At 48.8% G+C, this 18,782-nt stretch overlaps 1 protein-coding gene across 2 annotated transcripts in view; it reads left to right on the forward strand.

Moving 5' to 3' along the window:
* The window catches only part of LOC116353904 (calcium uniporter regulatory subunit MCUb, mitochondrial), a 41,069-nt gene that overhangs the window by 11,384 nt on the left and 10,903 nt on the right, over nt 1-18,782 (forward strand). For both annotated transcript variants that reach the window (XM_031791585.1, XM_031791586.1), the window contains exons 3-4: nt 1-138; nt 448-552. The exon at nt 1-138 is cut by the window's left edge and continues 33 nt beyond it. In XM_031791585.1, coding sequence (XP_031647445.1) covers nt 1-138; nt 448-552 — 243 coding nt within the window. The remainder of the gene's footprint in view (nt 139-447; nt 553-18,782) is intronic.

An 18,782-nucleotide genomic window follows, 5' to 3' on the forward strand; every position in this document is an offset into this window, starting at 1 on the left:
TGTTGTCTCTCCCCCTGCCCTCCCGCAGTGAGTTGTGTCAGTTCAGTCTGCGTCCCATGTTGATGACAGTAACAGACTTCCTGTCAGACATACAGAGAGAGGACCCTGGAGTAGCTATCGCAGCTGTACTGAACACAGGTAGGTGAACACACATACATAAACACACACACCCCTCTGCAGGCTTCAAGACTGCGTTAGCCTGCTGAGCTAAAGCCGAGGCATTAGCTCCAGGAACTACAGAAGTCTTCAGGTCTCAGATCTGTTAAGTTGTGGATTCACAACCATCGTGTAAAAATATCAACATTTTCACAAAACCTGACAGTAACACATCCCTTTGTCTTCCTCTTCTCCTCCTCCTCTCTCTCCCCTCATCTTCCTCCTGCTCCTCTCCCTCCCCTCCTCCCCTCTCTCCCCTCATCTTCCTCCTCCTCTCCCTCCTCCTCTCAGATGGAGAGAGGGTTTGCTCTAGCACCTCTATAGACACAGTTCTCAATCAGGACTTCCAGATCCTCATCAACAGCACCATCTACAGGATACACTCCCCGGGCAGAGGTACCGAACTCTGGTGTGTGTGTGTGTTGGGTGTGGTGTGTGTGTATGTGTGTGGTGTGTGTATGTGTGTGGTGTGTGTGTGTATTGTGTGTGGTGTATTGTGTGTGTGTGTGTATGTGTGTGGTGTGGTGTGTGTGTGTGTGATGACATTTGTAAATAACCCATGACCAGGGTAGAGTGTAATGTGAGTAATCAGACTTCTTTAGTTGTTAACGGACACGTTACGTTTTTAACAATTTAAGTAATAGTTTGTTTTTAAAATATGTCGATGCTTTTACAATATTATTTAACATTTTCTTTGTTAGCACAATTTTAATAAAATAATGAAAATCGGTATGTTTCGTCGCCGTTGGTGCTCTTCCTGTTTCTGCTCTGACTCTCTGGACCAATCAACATGATGCCAAATGTACATGACCAGGTAAACAGGGACAGACTGCTGTAGTTTGGGGTTAACAGTGGACAGACTGCTGTAGTTTGGGGTTAACAGTGGACAGACTGCTGTAGTTTGGGGTTAACAGTGGACAGACTGCTGTAGTTTGGGGTTAACAGTGGACAGACTGCTGTAGTTTGGGGTTAACAGTGGACAGACTGCTGTAGTTTGGGGTTAACAGTGGACAGACTGCTGTAGTTTGGGGTTAACAGTGGACAGACTGCTGTAGTTTGGGGTTAACAGTGGACAGACTGCTGTAGTTTGGGGTTAACAGTGGACAGACTGCTGTAGTTTGGGGTTAACAGTGGACAGACTGCTGTAGTTTGGGGTTAACAGTGGACAGACTGCTGTAGTTTGGGGTTAACAGGGACAGACTGCTGTAGTTTGGGGTTAACAGTGGACAGACTGCTGTAGTTTGGGGTTAACAGGGACAGACTGCTGTAGTTTGGGGTTAACAGTGGACAGAGCTGCTGTAGTTTGGGGTTAACAGTCATGGGACAGACTGCTGTAGTTTGGGGTTAACAGTGGACAGACTGCTGTAGTTTGGGGTTAACAGTGGACAGACTGCTGTAGTTTGGGGTTAACAGTGGACAGACTGCTGTAGTTTGGGGTTAACAGGGACAGACTGCTGTAGTTTGGGGTTAACAGTGGACAGACTGCTGTAGTTTGGGGTTAACAGGGACAGACTGCTGTAGTTTGGGGTTAACAGTGGACAGACTGCTGTAGTTTGGGGTTAACAGTGGACAGACTGCTGTAGTTTGGGGTTAACAGTGGACAGACTGCTGTAGTTTGGGGTTAACAGTGGACAGACTGCTGTAGTTTGGGGTTAACAGTGGACAGACTGCTGTAGTTTGGGGTTAACAGGGACAGACTGCTGTAGTTTGGGGTTAACAGTGGACAGACTGCTGTAGTTTGGGGTTAACAGGGACAGACTGCTGTAGTTTGGGGTTAACAGTGGACAGACTGCTGTAGTTTGGGGTTAACAGTGGACAGACTGCTGTAGTTTGGGGTTAACAGTGGACAGACTGCTGTAGTTTGGGGTTAACAGTGGACAGACTGCTGTAGTTTGGGGTTAACAGTGGACAGACTGCTGTAGTTTGGGGTTAACAGGGACAGACTGCTGTAGTTTGGGGTTAACAGTGGACAGACTGCTGTAGTTTGGGGTTAACAGTGGACAGACTGCTGTAGTTTGGGGTTAACAGTGGACAGACTGCTGTAGTTTGGGGTTAACAGTGGACAGACTGCTGTAGTTTGGGGTTAACAGTGGACAGACTGCTGTAGTTTGGGGTTAACAGTGGACAGACTGCTGTAGTTTGGGGTTAACAGTGGACAGACTGCTGTAGTTTGGGGTTAACAGTGGACAGACTGCTGTAGTTTGGGGTTAACAGTGGACAGACTGCTGTAGTTTGGGGTTAACAGGGACAGACTGCTGTAGTTTGGGGTTAACAGTGGACAGACTGCTGTAGTTTGGGGTTAACAGGGACAGACTGCTGTAGTTTGGGGTTAACAGTGGACAGACTGTAGTTTGGGGTTAACAGTGGACAGACTGCTGTAGTTTGGGGTTAACAGTGGACAGACTGCTGTAGTTTGGGGTTAACAGTGGACAGACTGCTGTAGTTTGGGGTTAACAGTGGACAGACTGCTGTAGTTTGGGGTTAACAGGGACAGACTGCTGTAGTTTGGGGTTAACAGTGGACAGACTGCTGTAGTTTGGGGTTAACAGGGACAGACTGCTGTAGTTTGGGGTTAACAGTGGACAGACTGCTGTAGTTTGGGGTTAACAGTGGACAGACTGCTGTAGTTTGGGGTTAACAGTGGACAGACTGCTGTAGTTTGGGGTAAACAGGGACAGACTGCTGTAGTTTGAGGTTAACAGTGGACAGACTGCTGTAGTTTGGGGTTAACAGGGACAGACTGCTGTAGTTTGGGGTTAACAGTGGACAGACTGCTGTAGTTTGGGGTTAACAGTGGACAGACTGCTGTAGTTTGGGGTTAACAGTGGACAGACTGCTGTAGTTTGGGGTTAACAGGGACAGACTGCTGTAGTTTGGGGTTAACAGTGGACAGACTGCTGTAGTTTGGGGTTAACAGGGACAGACTGCTGTAGTTTGGGGTTAACAGTGGACAGACTGCTGTAGTTTGGGGTTAACAGTGGACAGACTGCTGTAGTTTGGGGTTAACAGTGGACAGACTGCTGTAGTTTGGGGTTAACAGTGGACAGACTGCTGTAGTTTGGGGTTAACAGTGGACAGACTGCTGTAGTTTGGGGTTAACAGTGGACAGACTGCTGTAGTTTGGGGTTAACAGTGGACAGACTGCTGTAGTTTGGGGTTAACAGTGGACAGACTGCTGTAGTTTGGGGTTAACAGTGGACAGACTGCTGTAGTTTGGGGTTAACAGTGGACAGACTGCTGTAGTTTGGGGTTAACAGTGGACAGACTGCTGTAGTTTGGGGTTAACAGGGACAGACTGCTGTAGTTTGGGGTTAACAGTGGACAGACTGCTGTAGTTTGGGGTTAACAGGGACAGACTGCTGTAGTCTGGGGTTAACAGGGAGAGACTGCTGTAGTTTGGGGTTAACAGTGGACAGACTGCTGTAGTTTGGGGTTAACAGTGGACAGACTGCTGTAGTTTGGGGTTAACAGGGACAGACTGCTGTAGTTTGGGGTTAACAGTGGACAGACTGCTGTAGTTTGGGGGTAAACAGGGACAGACTGCTGTAGTTTGGGGTTAACAGTGGACAGACTGCTGTAGTTTGGGTTAACAGGGACAGACTGCTGTAGTTTGGGGTTAACAGTGGACAGACTGCTGTAGTTTGGGGTTAACAGTGGACAGACTGCTGTAGTTTGGGGTTAACAGTGGACAGACTGCTGTAGTTTGGGGTTAACAGGGACAGACTGCTGTAGTTTGGGGTTAACAGTGGACAGACTGCTGTAGTTTTGGGGTTAACAGGGACAAGACTGCTGTAGTTTGGGGTTAACAGTGGACAGAGACTGCTGTAGTTTTGGGGTGTAGACAGTGGACAGACTGGCTGTAGTTTGGGGTTAACAGTGGACAGACTGCTGTGTGGGTTAACAGTGGACAGACTGCTGTACGTTTTGGGGTTAACAGTGGACAGACTAAGCTGTAGTTTGTAGTTTGGGGTTAACAGTGGACAGACTGCTGTAGTTTGGGGTTAACAGTGGGACAGACTGCTGTAGTTTGGGTTAACATGGACAGACTGCTGTAGTTTGTGGGTTAACAGGGACAGACTGCTGTAGTTTGGGGTTAACAGTGGACAGAACTGCTGTAGTTTGGGGGTTAACAGGGACAGACTGCTGTAGTTTGGGGTAACAGTGGACAGACTGTAGTTGGGGTTAACAGTGGACAGACTGCTGTAGTTTGGGGTTAACAGTGGACAGACTGCTGTAGTTTGGGGTTAACAGTGGACAGACTGCTGTAGTTTGGGGTTAACAGTGGACAGACTGCTGTAGTTTGGGGTTAACAGGGACAGACTGCTGTAGTTTGGGGTTAACAGTGGACAGACTGCTGTAGTTTGGGGGTTAACAGGGACAGACTGCTGTAGTTTGGGGTTAACAGTGGACAGACTGCTGTAGTTTGGGGGTTAACAGTGGACAGACTGCTGTAGTTTGGGGTAACAGGGACAGACTGCTGTAGTTTGGGGTAAAACAGGGACAGACTGCTGTAGTTTGGGGTTAACAGTGGACAGACTGCTGTAGTTTGGGGTTAACAGGGACAGACTGCTGTAGTTTGGGGTTAAACAGTGGACAGACTGCTGTAGTTTGGGGTTAACAGTGGACAGACTGCTGTAGTTTGGGGTTAACAGGGGACAGACTGCTGTAGTTTGGGTTAACAGGGACAGACTGCTGTAGTTTGGGGTTAACAGTGGACAGACTGCTGTAGTTTGGGGTTAACAGGGACAGACTGCTGTAGTTTGGGGTTAACAGTGGACGACTGCTGTAGTTTGGGGTTAACAGTGGACAGACTGCTGTAGTTTGGGGTTAACAGTGGACAGACTGCTGTAGTTTTGGGGTTAACAGTGGACAGACCTGCTGTAGTTTGGGGTTAACAGTGGACAGACTGCTGTAGTTTGGGGTAACAGTGGACAGACTGCTGTAGTTTGGGGTTAACAGTGGACAGACTGCTGTAGTTTGGGGTTAACAGTGGACAGACTGCTGTAGTTTGGGGTTAACAGTGGACAGACTGCTGTAGTTTGGGGTTAACAGTGGACAGACGCTGTAGTTGGGGTTACAGGGAACAGACGCTGTAGTTTGGGGTTAACAGTGGACAGACTGCTGTAGTTTGGGGTTAACAGGGACAGACTGCTGTAGTCTGGGGTTAACAGTGGAGAGGACTGCTGTAGTTTGGGGTTAACAGGGACAGACTTGCTGTAGTTTGGGGTAACAGTGGAAGACTGCTGTAGTTTGGGGTTAACAGTGGACAGACTGCTGTAGTTTGGGGTTACAGGGAACAGACTGCTTTTAGTTTGGGGTTAACAGTGGACAGACTGCTGTAGTTTTGGGTTAACAGGGACAGACTGCTGTAGTTTGGGGTTAACAGGGGACAGACTGCTGTAGTTTGGGGTTAACAGTGGACAGACTGCTGTAGTTTGGGGTTTAACAGTGGACAGACTGCTGTAGTTTGGGGTTAACAGTGGACAAGACTGCTGTAGTTTGGGGTTAACAGTGGACAGACTGCTGTAGTTTGGGGTTAACAGTGGACAGACTGCTGTAGTTTGGGGTAAACAGGGACAGACTGCTGTAGTTTGGGGTTAACAGTGGACAGACTGCTGTAGTTTGGGGTTAACAGTGGACAGACTGCTGTAGTTTGGGGTTAACAGTGGACAGACTGCTGTAGTTTGGGGTTAACAGTGGACAGACTGCTGTAGTTTGGGGTTAACAGTGGACAGACTGCTGTAGTTTGGGGTTAACAGTGGACAGACTGCTGTAGTTTGGGGTTAACAGTGGACAGACTGCTGTAGTTTGGGGTTAACAGTGGACAGACTGCTGTAGTTTGGGGTTAACAGTGGACAGACTGCTGTAGTTTGGGGTTAACAGTGGACAGACTGCTGTAGTTTGGGGTTAACAGGGACAGACTGCTGTAGTTTGGGGTTAACAGTGGACAGACTGCTGTAGTTTGGGGTTAACAGGGACAGACTGCTGTAGTCTGGGGTTAACAGGGAGAGACTGCTGTAGTTTGGGGTTAACAGTGGACAGACTGCTGTAGTTTGGGGTTAAACAGTGGAGAGACTGCTGCAGTTGGGGTTAACAGTGGAGAGACTGCTGTAGTTTGGGGTTAACAGGGACAGACTGCTGTAGTTTGGGGTAAACAGGGACAGAGGTAAACAGTGGACAGACTGCTGTAGTTTGGGGTAAACAGGGACAGAGGTAAACGTGGACAGACTGCTGTAGTTTGGGGTAACAGGGACAGACGTAAACAGTGGACAGACTGCTGTAGTTTGGGGGTAAACAGGGACAGAGGTAAACAGTGGACAGACTGCTGTAGTTTGGGTAAACAGGGACAGAGGTAAACAGTGGACAGACTGCTGTAGTTTGGGGTTAACAGGGACAGACTGCTGTAGTTTGGGGTAAACAGGGACAGACTGCTGTAGTTTGGGGTTAACAGGGACAGAGGTAAACAGTGGACAGACTGCTGTAGTTTGGGGTAAACAGGGACAGTAGGTAAACAGTGGACAGACTGCTGTAGTTGGGGTAAACAGGGATAGAGGTAACAGTGGACAGGACTGCTGTAGTTTGGGGTTAACAGGGACAGGACTGCTGTAGTTTGGGGTAAACAGGGACAGACTGCTGTAGTTTGGGGTGTTAACAGGGGACAGAGGTAAACAGTGGACAGACTGCTGTAGTTTGGGGTTAACAGGGACAGAGGTAAACAGTGGACGACTGCTGTAGTTTTGGGGTAAACAGGGACAGACGGCTGTAGTTTGGGGTTAACAGTGGACAGACTGCTGTAGTTTGGGTAAACAGGGACAGACTGCTGTAGTTGGGGTAAACAGGGACAGAGGTAACAGTGGACAGACTGCTGTAGTTTGGGGTTAACAGTGGACAGACTGCTGTAGTTTGGGGTTAACAGTGGACAGACTGCTGTAGTTTGGGGTAAACAGGGACAGACTGCTGTAGTTTGGGGTAAACAGGGACAGAGGTAAACAGTGGACAGACTGCTGTAGTTTGGGGTTAACAGGGACAGAGGTAAACAGTGGACAGACTGCTGTAGTCTGGGGTTAACAGGGAGAGACTGCTGTAGTTTGGGGTTAACAGTGGACAGACTGCTGTAGTTTGGGGTTAACAGTGGACAGACTGCTGTAGTTTGGGGTTAACAGTGGACAGACTGCTGTAGTTTGGGGTTAACAGGGACAGACTGCTGTAGTTTGGGGTTAACAGTGGACAGACTGCTGTAGTTTGGGGTTAACAGGGACAGACTGCTGTAGTTTGGGGTTAACAGTGGACAGACTGCTGTAGTTTGGGGTTAACAGTGGACAGACTGCTGTAGTTTGGGGTTAACAGTGGACAGACTGCTGTAGTTTGGGGTTAACAGTGGACAGACTGCTGTAGTTTGGGGTTAACAGTGGACAGACTGCTGTAGTTTGGGGTTAACAGGGACAGACTGCTGTAGTTTGGGGTTAACAGTGGACAGACTGCTGTAGTTTGGGGTTAACAGGGACAGACTGCTGTAGTTTGGGGTTAACAGTGGACAGACTGCTGTAGTTTGGGGTTAACAGTGGACAGACTGCTGTAGTTTGGGGTTAACAGTGGACAGACTGCTGTAGTTTGGGGTTAACAGTGGACAGACTGCTGTAGTTTGGGGTTAACAGTGGACAGACTGCTGTAGTTTGGGGTTAACAGGGACAGACTGCTGTAGTTTGGGGTTAACAGTGGACAGACTGCTGTAGTTTGGGGTTAACAGTGGACAGACTGCTGTAGTTTGGGGTTAACAGTGGACAGACTGCTGTAGTTTGGGGTTAACAGTGGACAGACTGCTGTAGTTTGGGGTTAACAGTGGACAGACTGCTGTAGTTTGGGGTTAACAGTGGACAGACTGCTGTAGTTTGGGGTTAACAGTGGACAGACTGCTGTAGTTTGGGGTTAACAGTGGACAGACTGCTGTAGTTTGGGGTTAACAGTGGACAGACTGCTGTAGTTTGGGGTTAACAGGGACAGACTGCTGTAGTTTGGGGTTAACAGTGGACAGACTGCTGTAGTTTGGGGTTAACAGGGACAGACTGCTGTAGTTTGGGGTTAACAGTGGACAGACTGTAGTTTGGGGTTAACAGTGGACAGACTGCTGTAGTTTGGGGTTAACAGTGGACAGACTGCTGTAGTTTGGGGTTAACAGTGGACAGACTGCTGTAGTTTGGGGTTAACAGTGGACAGACTGCTGTAGTTTGGGGTTAACAGGGACAGACTGCTGTAGTTTGGGGTTAACAGTGGACAGACTGCTGTAGTTTGGGGTTAACAGGGACAGACTGCTGTAGTTTGGGGTTAACAGTGGACAGACTGCTGTAGTTTGGGGTTAACAGTGGACAGACTGCTGTAGTTTGGGGTTAACAGTGGACAGACTGCTGTAGTTTGGGGTAAACAGGGACAGACTGCTGTAGTTTGAGGTTAACAGTGGACAGACTGCTGTAGTTTGGGGTTAACAGGGACAGACTGCTGTAGTTTGGGGTTAACAGTGGACAGACTGCTGTAGTTTGGGGTTAACAGTGGACAGACTGCTGTAGTTTGGGGTTAACAGTGGACAGACTGCTGTAGTTTGGGGTTAACAGGGACAGACTGCTGTAGTTTGGGGTTAACAGTGGACAGACTGCTGTAGTTTGGGGTTAACAGGGACAGACTGCTGTAGTTTGGGTTAACAGTGGACAGACTGCTGTAGTTTGGGGTTAACAGTGGACAGACTGCTGTAGTTTGGGGTTAACAGTGGACAGACTGCTGTAGTTTGGGGTTAACAGTGGACAGACTGCTGTAGTTTGGGGTTAACAGTGGACAGACTGCTGTAGTTTGGGGTTAACAGTGGACAGACTGCTGTAGTTTGGGGTTAACAGTGGACAGACTGCTGTAGTTTGGGGTTAACAGTGGACAGACTGCTGTAGTTTGGGGTTAACAGTGGACAGACTGCTGTAGTTTGGGGTTAACAGTGGACAGACTGCTGTAGTTTGGGTTAACAGGGACAGACTGCTGTAGTTTGGGGTTAACAGTGGACAGACTGCTGTAGTTTGGGGTTAACCAGGGACAGACTGCTGTAGTCTGGGGTTAACAGGGAGAGACTGCTGTTAGTTTGGGGTTAACAGTGGACAGACTGCTGTAGTTTGGGGTTAACAGTGGACAGACTGCTGTAGTTTGGGGTAACAGGGACAGACTGCTGTAGTTTGGGGTTAACAGTGGACAGACTGCTGTAGTTTGGGGTAAACAGGGACAGACTGCTGTAGTTTGGGGTTAACAGTGGACAGACTGCTGTAGTTTGGGTTAACAGTGGACAGACTGCTGTAGTTTGGGGTTTAACAGTGGACAGACTGCTGTAGTTTGGGGTTAACAGTGGACAGACTGCTGTAGTTTTGGGGTTAACAGTGGACAGACTGCTGTAGTTTGGGGTTAACAGTGGACAGACTGCTGTAGTTTGGGGTAAACAGGGACAGACTGCTGTAGTTTGGCGTTAACAGTGGACAGACTGCTGTAGTTTGGGGTTAACAGTGGACAGACTGCTGTAGTTTGGGGTTAACAGTGGACAGACTGCTGTAGTTTGGGGTTAACGGTGGACAGACTGCTGTAGTTTGGGGTTAACAGTGGACAGACTGCTGTAGTTTGGGGTAACAGTGGACAGACTGCTGTAGTTTGGGGTTAACAGTGGACAGACTGCTGTAGTTTGGGGTTAACAGTGGACAGACTGCTGTAGTTTGGGGTTAACAGTGGACAGACTGCTGTAGTTTGGGGTTAACAGTGGACAGACTGCTGTAGTTTGGGGTTAACAGGGACAGACTGCTGTAGTTTGGGGTTAACAGTGGACCAGACTGCTGTAGTTGGGGTGTTAACAGGGGACAGACTGCTGTAGTCTGGGGTTAACATTGGAGAGACTGCTGTTAGTTTGGGGTTAACAGTGGACAGACTGCTGTAGTTTGGGGTTAACAGTGGAGAGACTGCTGCAGTTTGGGGTTAACATGGAGAGACTGCTGTAAATGTTTGGGGGTTAACAGGGACAGACTGCTGTAGTTTGGGGTAAACAGTGACAGAGGTAAACAGTGGACAGGACTGCTGTAGTTTGGGGTAAACAGGGACAGAGGTAACAGTGGACATACTGCTGTAGTTTGGGTAAACAGGGACAGACGTAAACAGTGGACAGACTGCTGTAGTTTGGGGTAAACAGGGACAGAGGTAAACAGTGGACAGACTGCTGTAGTTTGGGGGTAAACAGGGACAGAGGTAAACAGTGGACAGACTGCTGTAGTTTGGGGTTAACAGGGACAGACTGCTGTAGTTTGGGAGGTAAACAGGGACAGACTGCTGTAGTTTGGGGTTAACAGGGACAGAGGTAAACAGTGGACAGACTGCTGTAGTTTGGGGTAAACAGGACAGAGGTAAACAGTGGACAGACTGCTGTAGTTTGGGGTAAACAGGGATAGAGGTAAACAGTGGACAGACTGCTGTAGTTTGGGGTTAACAGGGACAGACTGCTGTAGTTTTGGGGGTAAACAGGGACAGACTGCTGTAGTTTGGGTTAACAGGGACAGAGGTAAACAGTGGACAGACTTGCTGTAGTTTGGGTTAACAGGGACAGAGGTAAACAGTGGACAGACTGCTGTAGTTTGTGGGTAAACAGGGACAGACTGCTGTAGTTTGGGGTTAACAGTGGACAGACTGCTGTAGTTTGGGGTAAACAGGGACAGACTGCTGTAGTTTGGGGTAAACAGGGACAGAGGTAAACAGTGGACAGATGCTGTAGTTTGGGGTAAACAGGGACAGAGGTAAACAGTGGACAGACTGCTGTAGTTTGGGGTTAACAGTGGACAGACTGCTGTAGTTTGGGGTTAACAGTGGACAGACTGCTGTAGTTTGGGGTAAACAGGGAGCAGACTGCTGTAGTTTGGGGTAAACAGGGACAGAGGTAAACAGTGGACAGACTGCTGTAGTTTGGGGTTAACAGGGACAGAGGTAAACAGTGGACAGACTGCTGTAGTTTGGGGTTAACAGGGACAGACTGCTGTAGTTTGGGGTAAACAGGGACAGAGGTAAACAGTGGACAGACTGCTGTAGTTTGGGGTAAACAGTGGACAGACTGCTGTAGTTTGGGGGTAAACAGGGACAGAGGTAAACAGTGGACAGACTGCTGTAGTTTGGGGAAAACAGGGACAGAGGTAAACAGGGACAGAGGTAAACAGGGACAGAGGTAAACAGGACAGAGGTAAACAGGGACAGAGGTAAACAGGGACAGACTGCTGTAGTTTGGGGGTAACAGGGACAGAGGTAAACAGTGGACAGACTGCTGTAGTTTGGGGTAAACAGGGACAGAGGTAAACAGTGGACAGACTGCTGTAGTTTGGGGTTAACAGGGACAGACTGCTGTAGTTTGGGGTAAACAGGGACAGAGGTAAACAGTGGACAGACTGCTGTAGTTTGGGGTTAACAGGGAACATACTGCTGTAGTTTGGGGTTAACAGGGACAGAGGTAAACAGTGGACAGACTGCTGTAGTTTTGGGGTAAACAGGGACAGAGGTAAACAGTGGACAGACTGCTTGTAGTTTGGGGTAAACAGGGACAGAGGTAAACAGTGGACGACTGCTGTAGTTGGGGTAAACAGGGACAGAGGTAAACAGTGGACAGACTGCTGTAGTTGGGGTAAACAGGGACAGAGGTAAACAGTGGACAGACTGCTGTAGTTTGGGTGGTAAACAGGGACAGAGGTAAACAGTGGACCAGACTGCTGTAGTTTGGGGGTTAACAGGGACAGACTGCTGTAGTTTGGGGTTAACAGGGACAGACTGCTGTAGTTTGGGGTAAACAGGGACAGACTGCTGTAGTTTGGGGTTAACAGGGACAGAGGTAAACAGTGGACAGACTGCTGTAGTTTGGGGTTAACAGGGACAGAGGTAAACCGTGGACAGACTGCTGTAGTTTGGGGTTAACAGTGGACATACTGCTGTAGTTTGGGGTTAACAGTGGACAGACTGCTGTAGTTTGGGGTTAACAGTGGACAGACTGCTGTAGTTTGGGGTTAACAGTGGACAGACTGCTGTAGTTTGGGGTTAACAGTGGACAGACTGCTGTAGTTTGGGGTTAACAGTGGACAGACTGCTGTAGTTTGGGGTTAACAGTGGCCAGACTGCTGTAGTTTGGGGTTAACAGTGGACAGACTGCTGTAGTTTGGGGTTAACAGTGGACAGACTGCTGTAGTTTGGGGTTAACAGGGACAGACTGCTGTAGTTTGGGGTTAACAGTGGACAGACTGTTGTAGTTTGGGGTTAACAGGGACAGACTGCTGTAGTCTGGGGTTAACAGGGAGAGACTGCTGTAGTTTGGGGGTTAACAGTGGACAGACTGCTGTAGTTTGGGGTTAACAGTGGAGAGACTGCTGCAGTTTGGGGTTAACAGTGGAGAGACTGCTGTAGTTTGGGGTTAACAGTGGAGAGACTGCTGTAGTTTGGGGTTAACAGGGACAGACTGCTGTAGTTTGGGGTAAACAGGGACAGAGGTAAACAGTGGACAGACTGCTGTAGTTTGGGGTAAACAGGGACAGAGGTAAACAGTGGACAGACTGCTGTAGTTTGGGGTTAACAGGGACAGACTGCTGTAGTTTGGGGTAAACAGGGACAGACTGCTGTAGTTTGGGGTTAACAGGGACAGAGGTAAACAGTGGACAGACTGCTGTAGTTTGGGGTAAACAGGGACAGAGGTAAACAGTGGACAGACTGCTGTAGTTTGGGGTAAACAGGGATAGAGGTAAACAGTGGACAGACTGCTGTAGTTTGGGGTTAACAGGGACAGACTGCTGTAGTTTGGGGTAAACAGGGACAGACTGCTGTAGTTTGGGGTTAACAGGGACAGAGGTAAACAGTGGACAGACTGCTGTAGTTTGGGGTTAACAGGGACAGAGGTAAACAGTGGACAGACTGCTGTAGTTTGGGGTAAACAGGGACAGACTGCTGTAGTTTGGGGTTAACAGTGGACAGACTGCTGTAGTTTGGGGTAAACAGGGACAGACTGCTGTAGTTTGGGGTAAACAGGGACAGAGGTAAACAGTGGACAGACTGCTGTAGTTTGGGGTTAACAGTGGACAGACTGCTGTAGTTTGGGGTTAACAGTGGACAGACTGCTGTAGTTTGGGGTAAACAGGGACAGACTGCTGTAGTTTGGGGTAAACAGGGACAGAGGTAAACAGTGGACAGACTGCTGTAGTTTGGGGTTAACAGGGACAGAGGTAAACAGTGGACAGACTGCTGTAGTTTGGGGTAAACAGGGACAGAGGTAAACAGTGGACAGACTGCTGTAGTTTGGGGTAAACAGTGGACAGACTGCTGTAGTTTGGGGTTAACAGGGACAGAGGTAAACAGTGGACAGACTGCTGTAGTTTGGGGTTAACAGGGACAGACTGCTGTAGTTTGGGGTAAACAGGGACAGAGGTAAACAGTGGACAGACTGCTGTAGTTTGGGGTAAACAGTGGACAGACTGCTGTAGTTTGGGGTTAACAGGGACAGAGGTAAACAGTGGACAAACTGCTGTAGTTTGGGGTAAACAGGGACAGAGGTAAACAGTGGACAGACTGCTGTAGTTTGGGGAAAACAGGGACAGAGGTAAACAGGGACAGAGGTAAACAGGGACAGAGGTAAACAGGGACAGAGGTAAACAGGGACAGAGGTAAACAGGGACAGACTGCTGTAGTTTGGGGTAAACAGGGACAGAGGTAAACAGTGGACAGACTGCTGTAGTTTGGGGTAAACAGGGACAGAGGTAAACAGTGGACAGACTGCTGTAGTTTGGGGTTAACAGGGACAGACTGCTGTAGTTTGGGGTAAACAGGGACAGAGGTAAACAGTGGACAGACTGCTGTAGTTTGGGGGTTAACAGGGACATACTGCTGTAGTTTGGGGTTAACAGGGACAGAGGTAAACAGTGGACAGACTGCTGTAGTTTGGGGTAAACAGGGACAGAGGTAAACAGTGGACAGACTGCTGTAGTTTGGGGTAAACAGGGACAGAGGTAAACAGTGGACAGACTGCTGTAGTTTGGGGTAAACAGGGACAGAGGTAAACAGTGGACAGACTGCTGTAGTTTGGGGTAAACAGGGACAGAGGTAAACAGTGGACAGACTGCTGTAGTTTGGGGTAAACAGGGACAGAGGTAAACAGTGGACAGACTGCTGTAGTTTGGGGTTAACAGGGACAGACTGCTGTAGTTTGGGGTAAACAGGGACAGACTGCTGTAGTTTGGGGTTAACAGGGACAGAGGTAAACAGTGGACAGACTGCTGTAGTTTGGGGTAAACAGGGACAGAGGTAAACAGTGGACAGACTGCTGTAGTTTGGGGGTAAACAGGGATAGAGGTAAACAGTGGACAGACTGCTGTAGTTTGGGGTTAACAGGGACAGACTGCTGTAGTTTGGGGTAAACAGGGACAGACTGCTGTAGTTTGGGGTTAACAGGGACAGAGGTAAACAGTGGACAGACTGCTGTAGTTTGGGGTTAACAGGGACAGAGGTAAACAGTGGACAGACTGCTGTAGTTTGGGGTAAACAGGGACAGACTGCTGTAGTTTGGGGTTAACAGTGGACAGACTGCTGTAGTTTGGGGTAAACAGGGACAGAGGTAAACAGTGGACAGACTGCTGTAGTTTGGGGTTAACAGTGGACAGACTGCTGTAGTTTGGGTTAACAGTGGACAGACTGCTGTAGTTTGGGGTAAACAGGGACAGACTGCTGTAGTTTGGGGTAAACAGGGACAGAGGTAAACAGTGGACAGACTGCTGTAGTTTGGGGTTAACAGGGACAGAGGTAAACAGTGGACAGACTGCTGTAGTTTGGGGTTAACAGGGACAGACTGCTGTAGTTTGGGGTAAACAGGGACAGAGGTAAACAGTGGACAGACTGCTGTAGTTTGGGGTAAACAGTGGACAGACTGCTGTAGTTTGGGGTTAACAGGGACAGAGGTAAACAGTGGACAGACTGCTGTAGTTTGGGGTTAACAGGGACAGACTGCTGTAGTTTGGGGTAAACAGGGACAGAGGTAAACAGTGGACAGACTGCTGTAGTTTGGGGTAAACAGTGGACAGACTGCTGTAGTTTGGGGTTAACAGGGACAGAGGTAAACAGTGGACAAACTGCTGTAGTTTGGGGTAAACAGGGACAGAGGTAAACAGTGGACAGACTGCTGTAGTTTGGGGAAAACAGGGACAGAGGTAAACAGGGACAGAGGTAAACAGGGACAGAGGTAAACAGGGACAGAGGTAAACAGGGACAGACTGCTGTAGTTTGGGGTAAACAGGGACAGAGGTAAACAGTGGACAGACTGCTGTAGTTTGGGGGTAAACAGGGACAGAGGTAAACAGTGGACAGACTGCTGTAGTTTGGGGTTAACAGGGACAGACTGCTGTAGTTTGGGGTAAACAGGGACAGAGGTAAACAGTGGACAGACTGCTGTAGTTTGGGGTTAACAGGGACAGACTGCTGTAGTTTGGGGTTAACAGGGACAGACTGCTGTAGTTTGGGGTAAACAGGGACAGAGGTAAACAGTGGACAGACTGCTGTAGTTTGGGGTTAACAGGGACATACTGCTGTAGTTTGGGGTTAACAGGGACAGAGGTAAACAGTGGACAGACTGCTGTAGTTTGGGGGTAAACAGGGACAGAGGTAAACAGTGGACAGACTGCTGTAGTTTGGGGTAAACAGGGACAGAGGTAAACAGTGGACAGACTGCTGTAGTTTGGGGTAAACAGGGACAGAGGTAAACAGTGGACAGACTGCTGTAGTTTGGGGTAAACAGGGACAGAGGTAAACAGTGGACAGACTGCTGTAGTTTGGGGTTAACAGGGACAGACTGCTGTAGTTTGGGGTTAACAGGGACAGACTGCTGTAGTTTGGGGTAAACAGGGACAGACTGCTGTAGTTTGGGGTTAACAGGGACAGACTGCTGTAGTCTGGGGTTAACAGGGAGAGACTGCTGTAGTTTGGGGTTAACAGTGGACAGACTGCTGTAGTTTGGGGTTAACAGTGGAGAGACTGCTGCAGTTTGGGGTTAACAGTGGAGAGACTGCTGTAGTTTGGGTTAACAGGGACAGACTGCTGTAGTTTGGGGTAAACAGGGACAGAGGTAAACAGTGGACAGACTGCTGTAGTTTGGGTAAACAGGGACAGAGGTAAACAGTGGACAGACTGCTGTAGTTTGGGGTAAACAGGGACAGAGGTAAACAGTGGACAGACTGCTGTAGTTTGGGGTAAACAGGGACAGAGGTAAACAGTGGACAGACTGCTGTAGTTTGGGGTAAACAGGGACAGAGGTAAACAGTGGACAGACTGCTGTAGTTTGGGGTTAACAGGGACAGACTGCTGTAGTTTGGGGTAAACAGGGACAGACTGCTGTAGTTTGGGGTTAACAGGGACAGAGGTAACAGTGGACAGACTGCTGTAGTTTGGGGTAAACAGGGACAGAGGTAAACAGTGGACAGACTGCTGTAGTTTGGGGTAAACAGGGATAGAGGTAAACAGTGGACAGACTGCTGTAGTTTGGGGTTAACAGGGACAGACTGCTGTAGTTTGGGGTAAACAGGGACAGACTGCTGTAGTTTGGGGTTAACAGGGACAGAGGTAAACAGTGGACAGACTGCTGTAGTTTGGGGTTAACAGGGACAGAGGTAAACAGTGGACAGACTGCTGTAGTTTGGGGTAAACAGGGACAGACTGCTGTAGTTTGGGGTTAACAGTGGACAGACTGCTGTAGTTTGGGGTAAACAGGGACAGACTGCTGTAGTTTGGGGTAAACAGGGACAGAGGTAAACAGTGGACAGATTGCTGTAGTTTGGGGTAAACAGGGACAGAGGTAAACAGTGGACAGACTGCTGTAGTTTGGGGTTAACAGTGGACAGACTGCTGTAGTTTGGGGTTAACAGTGGACAGACTGCTGTAGTTTGGGGTAAACAGGGACAGACTGCTGTAGTTTGGGGAAAACAGGGACAGAGGTAAACAGGGACAGAGGTAAACAGGGACAGAGGTAAACAGGGACAGAGGTAAACAGGGACAGAGGTAAACAGGGACAGACTGCTGTAGTTTGGGGTAAACAGGGACAGAGGTAAACAGTGGACAGACTGCTGTAGTTTGGGGTAAACAGGGACAGAGGTAAACAGTGGACAGACTGCTGTAGTTTGGGGTTAACAGGGACAGACTGCTGTAGTTTGGGGTAAACAGGGACAGAGGTAAACAGTGGACAGACTGCTGTAGTTTGGGGTAAACAGGGACAGAGGTAAACAGTGGACAGACTGCTGTAGTTTGGGGTAAACAGGGACAGAGGTAAACAGTGGACAGACTGCTGTAGTTTGGGGTAAACAGGGACAGAGGTAAACAGTGGACAGACTGCTGTAGTTTGGGGTAAACAGGGACAGAGGTAAACAGTGGACAGACTGCTGTAGTTTGGGGTTAACAGGGACAGACTGCTGTAGTTTGGGGTTAACAGGGACAGACTGCTGTAGTTTGGGGTAAACAGGGACAGACTGCTGTAGTTTGGGGTTAACAGGGACAGAGGTAAACAGTGGACAGACTGCTGTAGTTTGGGGTTAACAGGGACAGAGGTAAACAGTGGACAGACTGCTGTAGTTTGGGGTAAACAGGGACAGACTGCTGTAGTTTGGGGTTAACAGTGGACAGACTGCTGTAGTTTGGGGTAAACAGGGACAGACTGCTGTAGTTTAGGGTAAACAGGGACAGAGGTAAACAGTGGACAGATTGCTGTAGTTTGGGGTAAACAGGGACAGAGGTAAACAGTGGACAGACTGCTGTAGTTTGGGGTTAACAGTGGACAGACTGCTGTAGTTTGGGGTTAACAGTGGACAGACTGCTGTAGTTTGGGGTAAACAGGGACAGACTGCTGTAGTTTGGGGTAAACAGGGACAGAGGTAAACAGTGGACAGACTGCTGTAGTTTGGGGTTAACAGGGACAGAGGTAAACAGTGGACAGACTGCTGTAGTTTGGGGTTAACAGGGGACAGACTGCTGTAGTTTGGGGTAAACAGGGACAGAGGTAAACAGTGGACAGACTGCTGTAGTTTGGGGTAAACAGTGGACAGACTGCTGTAGTTTGGGGTTAACAGGGACAGAGGTAAACAGTGGACAGACTGCTGTAGTTTGGGGTAAACAGGGACAGAGGTAAACAGTGGACAGACTGCTGTAGTTTGGGGTAAACAGGGACAGAGGTAAACAGGGACAGAGGTAAACAGGGACAGAGGTAAACAGGGACAGAGGTAAACAGGGACAGACTGCTGTAGTTTGGGGTAAACAGGGACAGAGGTAAACAGTGGACAGACTGCTGTAGTTTGGGGTAAACAGGGACAGAGGTAAACAGTGGACAGACTGCTGTAGTTTGGGGTTAACAGGGACAGACTGCTGTAGTTTGGGGTAAACAGGGACAGAGGTAAACAGTGGACAGACTGCTGTAGTTTGGGGTTAACAGGGACAGACTGCTGTAGTTTGGGGTTAACAGGGACAGAGGTAAACAGTGGACAGACTGCTGTAGTTTGGGGTAAACAGGGACAGAGGTAAACAGTGGACAGACTGCTGTAGTTTGGGGTAAACAGGGACAGACTGCTGTAGTTTGG

This window comes from Oncorhynchus kisutch, linkage group LG16, assembly GCF_002021735.2.
Source record: "Oncorhynchus kisutch isolate 150728-3 linkage group LG16, Okis_V2, whole genome shotgun sequence".
NCBI classification, from domain to species: domain Eukaryota; kingdom Metazoa; phylum Chordata; class Actinopteri; order Salmoniformes; family Salmonidae; genus Oncorhynchus; species Oncorhynchus kisutch.